Below are 19176 nucleotides of genomic sequence, written 5' to 3' on the forward strand. Positions count from 1 at the left end.
AAATTCATGTTCTGGGGGCATGGATGCAGAGTCCTGCCCTTGTCCTGAGACAGCATGTTGTACGGGCAGGGGAGTTTTACTGGGGGAGATAGAAACATCTCCATCAAGTGAGCGAACCATGGTTGTCGGGCCCACATTGGGGCCACTAGTATCATGGTTACTTGTTCCTGGTGCATCTTGTGCACCACTCTGTTGAGAAGGGGAGTCGGGGGAAAAGCGTAAACAAATTTCCCTGACCATTGCATCGACAGACCGTTCCCCTTGGATTGGTTCTGGGGGTACCTGGAGGCGTAACTTAGGCGTTGTGAGTTCTCCAGGGTTGCGAACAGGTCTATCTCTGGGAATCCCCATTGTGTGAAGACGTCGAAGACGATATCTTCGTGCAGGCGCCATTCGTACTCTTCGGGCAGGGGGAAATCTCTGCTGAGTCTGTCTGCCAGCAGATTGAGTTCCCCGGGTACATGTAGTGACAGTAGGAACATGTCCTGTTTGAGAGCCCACTTCCATATATTCTGGGCCAGTTTGGACAGGCCTGGAGAGTGGGTGCCCCCCTGCTTGTTGATGTAGTACATGGCTGTAGTGCTGTCTGTAAGGACCAACACAGTCTTGCCTTGTAGGTGTTCCTGGAAGGCTTTTAGCGCCTTGAACACAGCTAGTAGCTCCAGTAGATGTATGTGTTTGGATGCTACGTTCGGAGTCCACACTCCGTGAGCAGTCTGATGGGATAGGTGCGCCCCCCATCCTGTGAGGGATGCGTCTGTGGTTAGAGTGGCTTCCGCCGCGGGTGTGGCAAAGGGTTTCCCTTTTTCCATGTTTTCCTTTGTCCACCACCGTAGCGAGAGAACCAAGGCTTGCGAGACCACTACTAGATCCTCCCATAGTCCGCTGGCCTGACACCACTGGCTGTTGAGCCACTCTTACATTGGGCGCATGCGCAGGCGCGCGTGAGGTACCAAATAAATACACGACCCCATCATGCCTAGCAAGCGCATTGCTTTCCGTACCGTCACCTCTCGACCGGTCACATATTGAGGGATCTGAAACAGCATGTTTTGGACCCTCTCTTTGGAGGGGAAGACGAGCCCGTCCTTTGTTTGAATTAGAGCCCCTAGGAATTGCTTGATTTGACTTGGGTCTAAACTGGACTTCTTTTCGTTGATGGAGAAGCCCAACTGGAACAAAAGGTCTACCGTCTTTTGGGTATTGGAGAAGCATGTTTCGTAAGAATCCCCTGTTATGAGCCAGTCGTCGAGGTAAGGGTAAACTGGGATGGACAACCTGCGCAGGTGGGCCGCTGCCACTGCCAGCACTTTCGTGAATACCCTTGGTGCCGATGCTATGCCGAAGGGTAGCACTATGAACTGGTAGTGTTTGCCCTCTATCATGAACCTGAGGTATCTTCTGTGCGCTGGCAACATTAAAAAATGAAAGTATGCATCTTTCATGTCCAATGTTGTCATGTAATCTCCCTGAGAAAGCAGTGGGATCACTTCCTGTAAGGTTACCATACGAAACTTTAGGGGTTTGATAAACTTGTTCGCTGGGCGCAGATCTAATACAGGGCGCATGGTTAGGTCCTTTTTGGGTACAAGGAAGTACACTGAATAAATACCTTCCGTTACCTGAGATAGAGGCACAACCTCTATGGCTCCTTTTTCCAGCAGTTGTTGTACTTCTTGGAGAAGGATGGCAAGATGTTCCGGTGTAATGCGACGTCCCCTCAGGGGTCTGTATGATGGGGAACTGTTGAATTCGATACAGTATCCGTGGGCTACGGTGGAAAGTACCCAACGGTCTGACGTTATCTCCTCCCATGCAGGAAGAAAGGATGTTATCCGGCCCCCGACCGGTGTTGCATGGGAGGGGACGCAAATCTTCGCGTCACTTGGAGTTGTTGGGGGCTTGGGAGGCTCTGGGGGTGGATCCCCGACCTCTCCCTTTACCCCGGCGTTGGCCTCTTTGGCTGTACTGCCCACTATTGGTCTGGTAATTGGTGGCAGGGTATTGTTGATGCTGACTTTGTTATCGTTGTTGGCGTTGGCCACGAAAAAAGCGTTTGTTGCCATAGCCGCGTCTGGTAGTGGGCTTAGAGATTTGGTCAAGAGTCTTGATCGTATCGAACTCTTTTTTAGCCATCTCTAGAGCTTCATCCACCGCTTTTCCGAAGAGGTTAGAGTCTTCCACAGGTTTATTTATTAAAGACGCCTGTGTCTCTGGTTTAAACCCCGAGTTGCGCAGCCATACATGGCGTTTTAGGAGTATTCCCTGCACCAGGGAACGTCCCGCTGTTTTTGCCGCATCCAGAGAGTTTTTTACAATGCTCTGGTTCACCTGGGTTCCTTCGCCAATAGTTGAAAGTAGGCGTGTACGTAAAGGCTCCGGTGCTTCCTCGGCGTCCTTGCGCAGTTTGGCCCACTGCGCGTCTGCATAGCTAGCAAGCAAAGAATTGTTGTTCGCAATTCTTGCTGAGAAGGCAGCCGAGGAAGTTACTCTTTTTGCAAGGGCATATAGCCTTTTGCCCTCCTTGTCAGGGGGTGCCTCACTGGTGGAAAGTGGTACCCCTGCCCTCTTTCTAATATTAGATACTACTAGGCAATCCGGAATGGAATGTCCCCTAAATAGAGCGGGTCTGAGGGTGAAGGAGTGAAAAGTTTTTCAATTCTCGGATTGACCCCTCTGATCAATGCGGGAGTGGCCAGCGAAGGGATGATTCTTCTCTTCACTGAAGCTAGGAGGGGAATGGTCTGGCTGACCGGGGGTTTCTCTTTAATTACTCTTTCTACAAAGTCTAATTCTGGAGAGAGCTCCCCAGTGTCCAGTTCGAAATGCGCTGCTGCTCTGCGCAACAGGGCATTGAAAGTGGGCTGATCGTCAATTGGAGACGTGTTCCTAACCGGTGAATTGTCAGGAGGATTTAGGTTTAGGACATCAGTGTCGGAATATACTGATGGGGATTGCCAGGGGTGCGAAGGTCCTTCTTCTGGATTTTCTCCGAAGCCTTCCTCTATAATGTCTGGCCTGTCTTCCAGACATTCCTCCTGGTTCTGTCCTTCATCGTCCATGAAATCATCCTCTTCCTCCAAGTATTGTTCCTCCCCAGTGGGGTCGTATACGTTATGGAAGTCTGAGGCTGTGTCCTGCTGGGGATCAACTAGCCTCGGATTTTTGGCCCTGGGGTCCTCCTGAGGCCCTTCTCTAGTCCTCTTGGGAGTTTGAGAGGTCTGGGTATTAATAAACCTTTCCATCCTCTCCATACAGAGGTGGAGTCTTTCCATGGTTTCATGGGGTACCCCAGAGTGGTCTGGCGGGGGAAAAATAGAGTCATCTAGCTGGAAACGGCTCGACCTCTCCCAAAGCGTCGAGGAAAGTGTCCCGCCGCCCTCCGAAAAACCTTCAGGTGTGCTGGGTGACGGCCCGACTGAAGGGGGTAGTCCCTGCCTTCCTTCGGGCTTTTTCGGCGTGTCTTTCGACTTGTGCGTAGCGCTCGACGTGTCCTTCGGCGTACGCTTCTGGGCGTCGGCTACAGCGATCCTCGCCAAGCTCTCGGAGACTCGTTTGTCGGCGACTCGTTTGTCGGCGGAAGCTTGCGTTTTCGACACAACGGGTGTCGATCGTTCTACGGCGGTATGCGCCTTTTGTTGATGCGCGCCGGCCGATGGTTTGGGGGCGGCGCCCTTATTTGCCGAAAGCCCAGTCGCTGGTCACGGCTGCGAGAGGGGCTTCGAACTCGAACGGTCCGAGGAGGCCGCAGGTGGAACCTGCGTCTCCTTGGGCGCTGAAGCTCTTTTCGTCTTAGACGAAGAAGAGCCGTGGGTTGTGTGCTTAAGTGAGTTTTTGTGTGCGTCAATGTCGCCGGGGTGTTCATTCCCATAAGCAGGGCGTGAGCCGAGCCCGTCGAGGCCGGGGACAGACGACGAAGCGCGCGAGCGCTCCTTAGAGGGGTTTTCGACTTCCGTAGCGGAGGTCGTGTTATCGCGTTCCTCGTCACTGTCGGTGGTAGCAGCGGCGGGTGAACCTTCGGCCTTCGACATCGCGTAGGCCGCCCACCTTTTAACCCTACGGTCTTTTAGAGTTTTAGGCTTAAGAAGCCGACAAGCCGCGCAACCTTCCTCCTTGTGATCGAGGGGCAAGCAGCGGTTACACCGTGAATGCTTGTCCTTCCAAGTAAATTTGCCCTTGCAAAGCGGGCAAAACCTAAAGGGTGTCCTCTCCATAGCCGAGGCAATAAATTGCGATAACCACCCCAAGGGAAAGGAAGGGGAAAGGGAAAGGCATTCTCAGAAAAGACCCAGAGATGTCCCACGACCCCACTCTCCCTACTGTATATGGCCTGCGAGGCCAGGCCACGTGTTCGGCAACGCCGAAGGATTTCCTCCGCTCGACCCTCCGTCGAAGATTTTGCTCGGCGGAGAACAGCTTCACAACTGCGTCGAGGGAGGGATTATTTAATATTAATGAGAAACGACCAAAGGTCTAGGAGTTGCAATGTCTCTCGAGGAGCTCCGCGTGAAGGCGACCAGAAGCTGGGCGGAAAAAAACAATCTGAGGGACCCCGACGCGTGAGGGATTGTGGGTACAACGCACGTCACTATAGGGATAGTGTTTCAGACACGCCTTGTCGACATCCCTTTTTCGACTACGAAAAACAAAATGCAATACTCCGCAGTGACCACTAGATGTCGGACCTATGCACAGCATGTGATTCTAAGCAGATTAACAAACATCAGAAACATGTCTACTCTGATTTGCCTATTGGGGTATGCTCTGCTGATAACGACTCACATAAGTATACATTGCAAAAATATGTTAAAGAACATTTATAGTTCTTTCATATATGTTAAGAGGGGAATTATTAACTTATATACAGTGATGTAACATTATGAAACATTTTTGTTTATAAAAACCTAATCAATTGACAGAAAAAAAACTCTGTTAAAGGGACATTACGGTTAGGATGTACCCCACCCTTGGGACTCCTATGCCCCAGCAGTTAGCTAGTGGCCTCCCACCTTGGCATCCTTTGGCACTTCCCTCCAGGGCTCCCATGAGCACTTTTGCATCTGGACCGCCCCTTTTATTTCTGTGCTTCTGTCACTGAACAATGCATATGTGCATAGAAGCACTATGTACAATTTTTTGGTATACGTATGGGAAATGTAGATGCATAAGATTTGTAGAACATTATAAGTAGCAGTTGGAGGGTAGAAGTTTAATATGTTGATAGGCTATATGTAGAGTTTTTTTAAGTGAACGGTGGATATATGTGTGAATGGTTTAAAGCAGTCAAGGAGGGAGTGTTACAAACATAACACTAAAAAGAGTAGATGGGCTATCTTGTGTGGTGGTGTGCATGGGCAATCTGGGTTTTCTAAAGACTGAGGAGAGTTATAAATGGCAATGGATTCTGGTGTTTATTGTATACTAGAGAGAAGAAATTCAGACAGAATTTTTTTTCTGAGCTTTTTATTTCTCTAGTATACAAGTGTCCATTGTTTGCATTAGCATAGTAGAAAATGCAGTTGGAGAATCTTATGGAATCTAACTACTTTAATGAAAAATGTAAAGTAGATGGAGGCTATAAGCTTATTGTTTTGTTCTATTTTTAACTGTGAAAGGTGGTTCCTAAAGGAACCTTTTTAATGTATTTACATTTTTTTTGCAGGGGAGAGGCCAGAAAGTAAGGTGGGAAGGGAAATGAGGGAAGAGGCACACACCACACATATGGAGGTGCTGGTGGACAGGGCAAGATGTTGCACGTGTGTTAAATCTAAGGTTGAGGGCAGTGTTTCTCATGCTCCTTGATTACAGCTTCAAACTGCAGAGTGGTGCGTTACAGTATATACAGAGTACTTCTGTTTTTGAAAGATATGGATCAACAGCCTCTTTTATCGCTTGCAAGGTAGCTGGTGGGATTTTGTGTCCCGCAGAAGTAGGCTGTGTGGTTACAGTATTGGTTGAGGAAGATGATGTGGGGGAAGGCAGCCTACTACTTACTAAGGAAGGAACAACCTTTCTGAGAGCATTGCAGTGGTTGGATTTGGTGTGGCGGCGCATGGAGGTGGTCCCGTAGGAGTAATGTCCAGGTAGTCCACGACTGAGTACAAAGTGCACTCAGTGCATTTCACTTTTGTAGCTTTACCCTTTGGTACATTCCCAACAGTGGTAAAGAACAGCCACACCCATGATTCTCTCTGGATGCCAGAGGTTGGCACTTCCTCTACCTCATCTTCCTAGTCTTCTTGATTGTCTTTTGAAGTATTGTGATACAATAGCAGGTTTCTTAATATTCTTCCAAGTATGTGCTGTGTGCTAGATTGTGTGATGTATAATGAGTAAGAATATGTGTAGGAGCTGTGCAAGTGTACATTTTGAGCTTCAAAATTCCTACATGAGCTGAAAAATACAGTCCCAAACTGTTTGCGAAGCAGAGACCCGTTTGTGAAGTGCGGGTGTGCCCGCGGAAACCTCATGCTGCGTGTGAGCGCGAGGTCACATGACACTTCTGAAAAGTCTGCGATGATGTCAGACGTTCGCGAACATCGGCGAACACAAAAACAGTGGAAAAAGTGTATAGAAGTGTTCAAAATGATGCTAGAAGGGGGGTGAATGGCAGAGTTTTAAGGTGAATCTTTCTAAATTGGAGATAAATGTTGCTATATTGGGGTAAGTATGATATTAGTAAATTGTAGCAAATTGGGGTGCACTGGTAAAAAAACATGAAATTCATTGAAAAGTCTTTGTTAAAGGAACATTATGGTTAATTTGCACTAATAAAAAGCTATGAAATTCAATGAAAAAACGTTAAAAGGGATGTTATGGAAAAACCCAAGAAAAGTGCCAGTTATGGTAAGCTAAGCAACCATAAGCGCCACCACCATGCACTAAGACAAACACTCAGTACATGAAAGATGACATCACAAATGTCATTGATGACATCACGTATTAAAATAATGTTCATGAACAGTCCCTACAAGGGGTTGTGTTTATAATGTTGGTAACAAGATATCAGGGGTGATCGGGAGATCTATCATAACCTACTTAATGTATTAAAGAATGTTCTCATCTAAAGAAAACATTATATTTGAGTGTTGTTTATCCAGGAACCTAATTATACATACACATAGGCAATGGCTGCAGCATGTACGAAAAAAGTACTATATTTTTAATCTCGTCATTTCCGATAGTAAAATAATAAATGCTACTGTATCATAGTGTTGCGTAATGTTAAACATGGAATAGCTAACAATTTCACACGTACGACATACTTGCGTTAGTACATAAAATACATATAAAAACCCAGAATGCATACAAATTAGAGCCGGGCTTCGGGAGGATAGCTAAAGGGCAACGTGCTCGTCTTGGAAGCAAGATGACACGGACCAACACAGGTTCGATCCCCGGGTAGGCGCTTAGAAACCTCTGGGTATTTAGCGCTTATTAGGCGCGTTATAAATAACCTATCATATCACATACAAGGAAACTAAAGTAAGGAAGGAAGAAAGAAACAACAGCGCCAAAAAATGACAATCACATTATCATGAGCACAAATTAATTGTGTGTTTGGGGCCTCCTTATTGCCCCATGCATGTGCACTATGAGGTCAGATTAAATTCTATGGAAAGTACTTTAAGAAGATATAAGAAGGCTCATATATATATATATATATATATATATATATATATATTATATATATATATATATATATATATAACTATAGTACCCTGATTACAGCTTCGAAATTGCACCAAAGTTCATGGGCTTGTGACAAAAGAACCCTGCTGGTTGATTTATTTTTCTACGTGGCGAGGAATTGTAGTTTTCTTGCTGGCCATGATCTAGCGTGCCTGGGGGCTTGCACTGGGTGAAGCCTATTGATAGGTAATCTGGACGCTGTTCCAGAAACATTTGAGGGTGGTACAATTGGCTCGTTGGGTGATTTGTTTCCCATGTCAGTGATAATTACTGATGCCAAAGGTCAGAACGGTCTGTTTTGCCGCTCTATTTTGGACTAGTCACCTTTATTAAATCAGATGTTTGGCCAGACGGTCCCTTCTAGTTGCAATACTCCAGCTTGCTCAGGACTTAAGCTTGGACAAGTTAGGTTTTGTGGTCAGGGCCTAAGAAAACAGAATATTTTGTTTTGACGGTGTGAACTTGGAGGTTGGTGTTTTTGTTAAGGGTGTTAATGTACAGCCTAAAGGTGAGATTTAAGTGAAAGATGATGCCTAGACGTTTTGATCCGCTTTGGTTTGGTGTAGGTTTGGGGCCTAGTGTGTCAGGCCTCTTGACTGCGATGGATAAGTCTGGTTTACTCGCCAGGTTTAAGATGGCCGTCTTTTGCCTTTTCGAGAGGTTTGTTTGCTACCATCCAGTTTTGAGTTCTCGAGAGACATTTAGCAACATTGCTATCTATTTGGATGGCTTTTGTATTGAACAACATTTCAATATCGTCCATACAACGTTGATACGAGGCTGCGAAGTCAATTGATTGTGGACGCTTCTGGACATCCCTAATCAAGTGAGGTGCAGCCCAGCTAGGGAAAGAGGGGCTTTAGAGCTGGGGTGGCTCCATTTCCAGGCAACTGGTGGCATCAACTTCTCTGTAGTCAAGTAAGCCGTTTTATACACCATAGACAAATCCTGGGTGCTGGTTTGGGACTGGTTCGTGACCTGTAACTGGGGGTTTGATTTGGCCATGAAAGAACCCACCTGGCTTCAGTCAGACAGTGTCGCCATCTTGGTGGCAAATGAAAACGTGCTCTTTTCTTTCCTTTTCAAAACCTATTTTTATTGAATGTATTGTAACATAAACAGCGGAAAGTTATACATAGCAGGTAGTCACATAAAAAAGCAGTAATAAAACATCAAGCCAACTCTACCACAGTCTAAAAAGAAAAAGGAAAGAAAAAATAAATAAGTAAATGAAAATAAAGAGGGGGAGGGAAAGGCTTCGCCATATAATTGATTAAAAGCCTTCCATATATCTTCCTATTTTCCATTTTGTTTTTTAAGATCGAAAGATACTTTTCTCTACTGGAGAGAATCGTGATCTTTTGATATGGTTTCCTGACCCAATTTTTAAATTACTGGTTGACTACAGCCTTTTAATCGCTGGTCAAGTTGTGGCGCAATTATAGTGTATGTGTACCATAATGTATTGTCCAAAGTTCCTGTGTGTAGGTACGGAATATCCTCTGTTCCATTTGACAGGTGGAAGAGTGCAGTCCTCCCCTTGAACACCTGGCCTCTTGCCTAATCTAATGTAAGAGAATTCCAAGTTGCTGGTCCTTATATTCAATGTAGAATGTGTTTGGATTTTAAGAAGCTAATATGAAGCTCCTAATGTTGAGCCAAAAATAGTGTTAGATAAAATGCAACGAACAAACGTTTGCATTTCGTGTTGCAAAATAATAACATGCAGATTCTTGCAGACGTGTGTTCAACTCCAGCAGTGCACACGTGAAATGATGTGTTATTTAAATAGCGCTTTCCCCAAAGCGCTGTACATAGCACATATGTTCATACAGAATCACCCAACTGAAGTTGGTACTCATTTATCCAGCTTGGATGAAAGGCTAAGTTGGCCTTGGCGGAATCCGAACCTGCGATCTGCAGTTCAATAACAGATCGCAGCAGCAAGCGCTCAACCCACTGAGCTATTTTACCAGCTGTAAATATTTTACCATACGCATATCCTTGTCAATTAATGGGTGTAAAGTGTCTCAGGAGACTAGTCTGCATGCAGGGAACTGGAAAGCTTGTCAAGGCTGCAAGCACTGCAGTAACAGCTGGAATTCTGCTCTCTGCTGGCTCGAGCAGCAGGCAATGTGACGTCACCACTGAAGCGTAATAACTGATTACACATGTTTAGACAATTATTTCCAATCATTTATACGGACACATTACACCACAAACACCATCTAGTGCTTTTAGGCTAACAGTCCCCAAGAGGCCCTCAACAATTAAGTTTTGGCTAGGCAAGGTCAGCTGGGTAGCATTTTCCAGACCGCTGAAAAGCCAGCACATCCCGGTGTGAAGTGTTTTCTCTTGACACGTGTTATGTAACCAGCATTTGTATAGCGCACAACTTCGCATTGCGAGGGCCTCGCGGCGGTGTGGCCGAGAGAGTGCCTGCCCAGTCAGTCTCAGGGAACTAGGCCAGTGGTTTCGGGCCCGCTGAGCCGGCTCTGCCTGGCTCCCTTGCGGTTCCCCGGAGCCCCTCGCATGGCAGCTGAAAAATGCAAGTAACTCTGCGAGGCCGCTGGATTGCCTGACCCAGTGACACCGCAATTAGCAACGGGGCCGGGAGCGTCTCTCCCTCGACCGCTCGCCCCATTCAACGTGTCCCTCCCTCCCCAGTCCACCTGCAGGCGCAGGGCTTCGCCCGGCCCCGGGGGCTTCTACGCATGTTCCCGCACGCCATACACAAAGCTCGGCCGGGTGATAAGACTCAAATTCCAAGTGTAAGCTCTCTCCATGCGCTCACCACCGCACGCACTCCGCGCCACAGAGCCGAGGCACACACGCACTGTATTCCTGATCCTGGCCTATAGCGTCCCCGTTGCTATTCCGGTGCACCTCGCGCAGCTCCTACAGCGCCTCCTGCAGCTCCTACAGCGCCTCCGCTTCTGCTTCAGCACTTCTCGGCGCGGATGCACCTTCAATCTGACAGAGTAGGCGCAAAATGCTATTGCAGCCAGCCCTGCTGCTGAAGGAGTGAAAACATCACGCAGCTCTCACAAATACCCTCCATCCTGGCTTGGCCCCCCCAGGCTGCTCGGCGGGTGTGCCGGAAGCCATCCTTGCTGCTAGAGGGGCCAGCACTTCACCTTGCAGAAGCACTCCAGTGAGGTGCACCCTCCCCTGCTATTTCAGGGCCGGAACCGACACGCAGCTCTGCGAAAGCACCTCCGTCTGTCCCCAGTAGCACCTCCTGCTCCTCCCATAATGCATCCCACTTCTGCCCGAGGCACACACGCCCAGCTGTTGCAGAATGAGGTCCGACACGCAGCTCGCCTGATGCAATCCCGCGGCACCCAGTGATAGTGCAGAAGTGGGACCAACACGCAGCTCTGTCAAAACACCTCCGTAAGGACTCGAGGAACCCGACGGTAACCCGGTGCTAGGATTCCCACACAGCCGTGGCAATTCCGATCTGCCGCACCACCTGGTAAATTACCGCCACTCTCCTCTGGCACACCACATTCATAACCTCCGTACACCCCCTCTGTGCCAACGCTAGCTTCTTCTCAGACTCTCCTCTCTCCAGCGCCTTGAAGCACATGAGATTAACCTGCTCTATAAATAAATAAACAGCCTGGCACCAGCGCCCACCGCTTCCAGTGAATTATTCATCCCTCAATGACTAACAGCTAAGGTATTTCCCAACTCCAGACAGAACACTGTGTGCTGACCTCACGCTATGCGCCCCCACACCCCTCCCGCCCTCAGATGATGTAACATAGGACAGAACATGCCCAGCACACAGGGAGTCGTTTTAACGAGATTCCACGCAGGGCATGTGGACGTCACCCCGCCGAATCCAAAGGCGGCCATGTGGGGAAGAACTGTACCAAGCCAATCCACATAAGGTCTTGTGAGGCAATACTCTACCCACCCAATGCACTGGGGGTCATACAGACCAGGGAGAAATCCACGGGAGGTCATGTGAGGAAGCACTCTACCCACCCAATCCACAGGAGGTTAAGTGAGGGAGCACAGCACACTCAATCCCCATAAGGTCTTGTGAGGCAATACTCTACCCACCCAATGCACTGGAGGTCATACGAGGGAGACATCCACGGAAGGTCATGTGAGGAAACACTCTACCAATCCATTCTACATGAGGTTAAGTGAGGGAGCACTCCACACAGCCAGTGCACACGAGGTCTTGTGAGGCAATACTCTACCCGCCCAATCCACTGGAGATCATACGAAGGAGAAATCTACGAGCGGTCATGTGAGGAAGCACTCTACCCACCCATTCTATATGAGGTTAAGTGGGGGAGCACTCTACACACCCAGTACACATGAGGTCTTGTGAGGCAATACTCTAGCCACCCAATCGACTGGAGGTCATATGAGGGAGAAACACACAGGAGGCCATGTTTGATTGTTTGTTTAATTATTTATTATGTGCGTCAGACCCAAGGGTATCAGGGTGCAGGAAGTAACACACAAGGTCTTGTGAGGCAATACTCTACCCACCCAATCCACTGAAGGTCATACAAGGGAGAAATCCATGAGAAGTCATGTGAGGAAGCACTCTACCCACCCAATCCACAGGAGGTTAAGTGAGGGAGCACTCTACACACCTACACACCCAAACCACATAAGGTCAAGGGAGGGAGCACTCTACACACCCAATACACATGAGGTCTTGTGAGGCAATACTCTACCCACCCAATCCACTGGAGGTCATACAAGAGAGAAATCCACGGGAGGTCATGTGAGGAAGCACTCTACCCACCCAATCCACATGAGGACGTGTGAGGGAGCACTCCACACACCCAAACCACAAGAGGTCATGTGAGGGTGTACTCTACACACCCAAAACAAACGAGCTCTTCTGAGGGAATAATTTACCCACCCAATCAACAAGATGTCCTGCAAGGTGATACTCTACCCACTCAATCGTCTGGAGGTCATATAAAGGATCCATCCATGGAAGGCCATGTGAGGAAGCACTCTACGCAGCCATTCTATGAGGTTAAGTGAGGGAGAACTCTACACACCCAATACACATGAGGTCTTGTGAGGCAATACTCTAGCCACCCAATCAACTGGATGTCATACAAAAGAGAAATACACAGGAGGTCATGTGAGGAAGCACTCTACCCAACCAACCAGTCCACACGAGGTTAAGTGAGGGGGCACTCTACATACTCAATACACATGAGGTCTTGTGAGGCAATATTCTACACATGCAATCCACTGGACGTCAGACGAGGAAGAAATCAACAGGAGGACATGTGAGGAAGCACTCTACCCACCCAACCAACCAGTCCACATGAGGTTAATTGAGGGGGCACTCTAAACACCCAATACACATGAGGTTCTGTGAGGGAGCAATCTACAGGAGGTCATTTGAGAAAGCACTCTACCCACCCAGTCCACAGGAGGATGTGTGAGGGAGTACTCCACACATCCAAACCATATGAGGTCAAGTGAGGGTGCACTCTACACCCCCAAACCACATGAGCTCTTCTGAGGGAATACTTTACCCACCCAATCCTCAGGATGTCCTGCGAGGTAATCATCTGGAGGTCATATAAGGGATCAATCCATGGAAGGCCATGTGAGGAAGCAGTATACCCACCCAATCCACAGGAGGTCGTGTGAGGAACACTTCATCCAATCCACAGAAGGATATGTGAGGGAGCAATCCACGGGAGGTAATGTGAGGAAGCACTCTACCCACCCAATCTACAGGAGGTCAAGTGAGGGAGCACAACACACTCAATCCACATTAGGTCCTCTGAGATAATACTCTACCCACCCAATCCACAGGATGTGCTGCGAGGTAATCGTCTGCAGGTCATATAAGGGATCAATCAATAGAAGGCCATGTGAGGAAGCAGTATACCCACCCAATCCACAGGAGGCAGTGTGAGGAACCACTCTACCCATCCAATCCACAGGAGGTCATGTGCGGCACCACTATACCCGTCCAATCCGCAGCCGGTCATGTGAGGGACCACTCTACCCATTCAATCCACAGGAGGTCAAGTGAGGGAGCACTACACACTCAATCCACATTAGGTCCTGTGAGATAATACCCTACCCACCCAATCCACAGGCAGTTGTTTGAGGAGTCATTCTACCCACAAAATCCATATGAGGTCATGTGAGGGAGCACTACACCTACCCAGTCCTCTGGCGATCCTGTGATGAAACACTCTACCAGCACTTTACCCACCTAATCCACAGGCGGTACTGTGACAAGAGCACTACACCTTCCCGATCCACGCGAACACGCTACCCGTTCGATCCATGGGAGGTCCTGTGAGGAAACACTCCACCTACCCAATCCACAGGGGATCCTGTGACAGAGCACTACAGCTTCCCGATACACAGCAGATCCTGCGAGAGAACACACTACCCATCCACTCCACAGGGGATCCTGCGAGGGAACACTCAACCCGTCCAATCCACAGGAGATCCCGCGAGAGAACACACTACCCACCCAATCCACAGGGGATCCTGTGAGGGAACACTCTAGCCACCCATCCGCAGGGGGTCATGTGTCGATGACCTACACCTACCCAATCCACAGGGGATCCTGCGAGGGAACACTCTAGCCACCCATGCACAGGTGGTCATGTGTGGACGACCTACACCTACCCAATCCACAGGGGATCCTGTGAGGGAACACTCTAGCCACCCATCCACAGGGGGTCATGTGTGGACGACCTACGCCTACCCAATCCACAGGAGATGCTGCGAGGGAACACTCTAGCCACCCAATCACCACAGTAGGTCTCTAGTGGGATCACCTTACCCACCCAATCTGCAGCTGGGCATGTTGGGTGGTCAACCCAGAGGAAGTCATACCTGTGAAGGGTCTGCACCACACTTAAGCCACAGGCAGACATGCGAAGGCCTCCATCTACACCACCGCGCGGGGTATGAGAGCACCCAAAGGGGAGAGGGGTGTCGACTACCCTCACTCCCCCCCCCCAGGCGCAGGAAGCCATCCCCTTCCCTACGATCAGGAGGGAATGGAAAGACGGCCCCCGCCCCTCCCCCCCACTTGAAGGATGGCATGTGCCCTACTTTACCCAAAGAGCATGTGCATAAACTTCCCCTCCCTGGCGACCTCCCTCCCCAAACCCCCGTGGTGCATGGACGAGGCTCCCAGCAGCACACTGACACACCGCCTAAAGCGGGGGACATGAGCCCACCTCGCCGCCCGGCTCCCTCACTTTTGTCATCTCTCGTCTTCCACCTCGCCCCCTTCTCACTCTCGAGACGCCTTGATCTCTCCCGTATCGCTAAACTTTTCTCCCCACCCCCGCGGTCTCCCTCTTTTTCTGCCTACATTCCTGCCATCTCCTCCCCCTCCCTGCCCTTCCTTGTAACTTCCCTCTTCCTTTCCCTTCCCTGACCACTCGCCCCCTTTCCCACTCCCGAGCACCGCGCTCACCCTGCTGCCCACCGCCCGGTGTCTCCCCCCGGGGAATCTCCGCCTGTCGTCCTGTCTCCGTGCCCCCTCCCTCGCCAGCACTTCACGGGGCAGGGAGAGGGAGCTCCCCATCACCTGACACGGGCTGGCTCTTCCCAGCAAGGGGCAAAGTTGGGTACTTACAGTGCGCGGGGGTCCTCGGGAGTGGCTGCAGCCGCAGGCGGGGGTCCCGCCGCAGGACCCTGCAGAGGAAGAGAGAGGAGCGGGTCAGATGAGGACTGGGTGAGGCTGGCTGCTCGCGCATTCCTACAACACTTTCTGAGCAGGAAAGTCTGCAAATTTGGCAACAGGTCGAGCAGAGGAGCTCCCGGGGTCCTAAACTCCACCGGTAGCGGCTAAGCAGGTGGTGAGCTGAAGGCACCGGGGAAAAAGCAAGCAACACATGGGCTGCCTGCTGGGGTCAATGGGGGCAAAGAATGGGCATAGAATGGCTGCTCAGGGGGCTGAGAGACGGGCACCACAAGTTCGAGAGCTACAGAGCCGACCGGGAGGCTGCAGCGAGGGGGGCCTACCTGTCGCAGGCGAATATGGGTTTATATAGCGCGCACAGCAGCCTCAAAGCGCATGAAAAGCAAGCAACATTGCAGGTAACAGTCTAAAAAGAACTCGAAGATCGCAGGCTGAGACATCCCCCCCCACAATGTCCAAAGAACATTTCAGACCACTTCCCCTGCCGCATCGTAAATACTCACCTGCACGCAAGAGACTACTGCCCCTCCCCATTGCTGAATCGCCACTGCCAACCCCTGCACTTTATCCAGCACCTGGCCAATCGCTGAGCACTCCACAGGATCCTTCTTCACAGCCCCCCGACCCCCAGCTCGATTGCAGCTCTTCTGCTACCCCCACACCCGACCGGTAAGCCCCAGGGGGCGTCTCCTTGGGGCATGTCGATTCCTAGCCAGGTTCGCGGGCATACACTCAGGGCACAAGTCGAGGGTGCACGCGGGTGGACAGAGAACCCCCACTTTGCTTCAGAGGGTCCCACCCTGGGTATTTCTGAGGCCCGGAATAGAAACAACATAACGTGCTCTACAGGGGTCGAATTTAAGATTTCATGAGCAGGGGTAAAACTAGCGCCTGGGAATCGGGCATCACCTGGTAGGCAGGTGCTACCCCTAGAGAACAAGGGGTGTGCTGGAAATCTCACATCCATGTGAGATGCCAACCTTAACTTTCTGTGCATTATATACAACCCATGATGCTCTAAATGTCTTCGAAGATGTCTCTGATGCTCCTGTATACACATTCCCAAATAGGGAAAGTTATAATTTTCCAACACCCTTATAAAAGAACTCTCTGAAAATGGCTTGTGTTGCTATTATGAAAGGCAAACGCCCATTCGTCCCATGCACTTTATTGGATTAAGCAAAGCCAAGTAAATGACATTTGCATATTTCACTTTCATGTTGTTATTTCTAGTGACGCTTCTTCCATTAGTATGTTATTGAGCCCCCCCCCCCCCGCTATTTTAGGACTTGTGCCTTGTACATACATACACCCGTATGTACATACATACATACATTTTATTTATTTATTTGTATTTGTATAGCGCACTTACAGCCCAGAGGCATCCAGGCGCTGTTACATGAATTTTTTAACTACATTTTGATTAAGTGATTTACAGGTGACCAGGTAGTTCTCTTCGTTACAGGAGCATTAGTCATAGCGTATAGAGCTGGTGCATACATAGATTGCTCTATATTGCATATAGAGCCGGCGCATACATAGATTTTACAGCTCTGCGATTCTTGCATCAGTAATCATCTACAACACAAGTTCATACAAAAAGCTTAGTTTTGAATGCTTTGTGGAATGCCTGGTGGGACTCAATCAATCTAAGGTGAGAAGGAAGGGCATTCCAATGTGAAGCGGCCATTGTGGGAAAGCTCGAACCATCAGCACGGACCCTTCGTGTCTTAGGGGTGAGAACCATGTTGGAGTAATCCTTTCTCAGAGGTCTGGTGGCGGTGTGTTTGGAAATTCTTTGGACAAGGTACGGAGGTGCAAAATCATGATGGCATTTGTGTGTGAGGGAAAGAGTTTTAAAAATGATCCTCTCTTTGACCGGGAGCCGATGGGCCTGTCTTCTCACTTCGAACATGTGGTCTTTCCTTGAGGTTCCTGTGGCTGCCCTGAGGGCGTTGTTCTGAACCAGTTGAGTTTCGCCAGATTTTTTGCCAGAAGTCCCTATGAGGAGGGTGTTACAATAGTCGAGCCTTGTCCCAATTATTGCCTTGGCAATGGTAAGGCAGTTCTGACGGGATAGGAAGGGGCTGGCTGCGTTAAGAAATTTAGAATAATAGGCAGATGAGGATGCAATGGCATTAACTTGTCTGTCCATGGTCAGATCCGAGTCTAGGTAGACTCCAAGAGTCTTGACATTATAGGATACTTTTATGGGAATGTTATCAATGGTGAAGGACATGTATTGCTGATCAAGGTTGGCCATACATACATACATCCATATATACATACATAAATACACCCATACACCCATACATACACCTCATACATGCATACACCCATACATACACCCAGACACACATACACCCATACATACACCCATACAGACACACATACATACATGCACCCCATACATACACCCATACATACACCCAGACACACATACACCCATACATATACCCATACAGACACACATACATACATGCACCCCATACATACATACACCCATACACACATACACCCATACATACACCCATACAGACACACATAAATACATAATGTTAATGGGACTCAAATCCCAAACCCTTCTCACTTATCTCCAACTGCTGAAGCAATGTCTCCTCCCCCACCCCACCTTCTGAGCAGTTTCCACTCTTTCCACAGGCAGAACAATCATATCTCTGCCCCACCCTCTGCAATTGCAGGGGCATCTCATATCGCTCCACGTGCTGGACCCATACAATTTTCTACAACTCTAGGACCCTTTCAACTCCCTTTAAATAATCTTGCGGACCTTCTCCAAATCCAGAGCCATCTTGCCTCTCCCGAAATACTAGGCCATCTTCAGTCTGTGCAAGACATGCACCTTCTCAACTCTCCAACCCTCGGAATCATTTGGGCTTCCTCTAATTCCATGGCCCTCACTCTCATACTGGGGAAAAACACACACTCCTCTGTTTCCAAGCTTCTGGCTCTGCAGAGCCCAGGCAGATGTCCCACGCGTGTCTCTCTGTCACTTTGCACTGTAAAAGGGGGCTGTTGCGACCACCCTGAGCTTTATATTCACGTTCTGCCCCAGCAAAGAAAGTCACGCCTCTTTGCCAACCACCTGGGACCTTCTAATGCCACCGTGGAAAGGTTAGGGCAAAGGCAGAGGCACTGGACTAACCGATAGGGTTTTTAAATAAAAGCACATTATTTTCCCAGTACAAGAAAGACTACACTTCAGGAATAGTCTGTGGGATGAGCTGTGGCTTTGTGGCTGTGTTCCTGGTTTTGGTCCACTGGGCAGAAATTCTGTTTTTGGTATTGACCAAAAAATGGACATTTGACCTGGTGACAGTGGGTCATAACTTGTAAATATTTACAAATGTAATCTACAAAAGCAAAATAACGGTACATTTTGCGTTATACTACTGTTCCATTACATGTTCTTCCCATCACAAACCCAATGCTCTCCTTTGATAAAGGGATTGTTTCATACAAACGGCTCTGGTGAAAGCCTCCACACTACCAGGGCCTGTTTGAGCATCTCTCAAGTCCCTCACACAACCATTCACCAACTAAACATATGTAGGACCGTGCCTCGCTGGGTCTAGATATTGCCATCAGAGTAAAACTCATCTCTAAACCAAGCTGTACTGAGTCCCATACTCATGCTTAACAATAACGTATCCCAATTTCGACTACCGTAACTCCCCCTCCCCCCACTCCGCCCAAATGTTTTTCCTCCCTGGTTTTAGTCAGTCTATTGTCTGGTTTCTCTTTCCTATCACCTCCTCCACCCTCCCCTTCCTTTCCACAGC

General features: G+C 49.0%; 1 protein-coding gene across 8 annotated transcripts in view; it reads right to left on the reverse strand.

The window, feature by feature from the left end:
• The window catches only part of SORBS3 (sorbin and SH3 domain containing 3), a 683012-nt gene that overhangs the window by 148883 nt on the left and 514953 nt on the right, over positions 1-19176 (reverse strand). For all 8 annotated transcript variants that reach the window (XM_069617708.1, XM_069617705.1, XM_069617709.1 and 5 more), the window contains one exon: positions 15308-15366. In XM_069617708.1, the coding sequence (XP_069473809.1) occupies positions 15308-15366 (59 nt within the window). The remainder of the gene's footprint in view (positions 1-15307; positions 15367-19176) is intronic.

Source organism: Ambystoma mexicanum, chromosome 10 (assembly GCF_040938575.1).
Source record: "Ambystoma mexicanum isolate Mex_15411 chromosome 10, UKY_AmexF1_1, whole genome shotgun sequence".
In the NCBI taxonomy this organism is placed as follows: Eukaryota; Metazoa; Chordata; class Amphibia; order Caudata; family Ambystomatidae; genus Ambystoma; species Ambystoma mexicanum.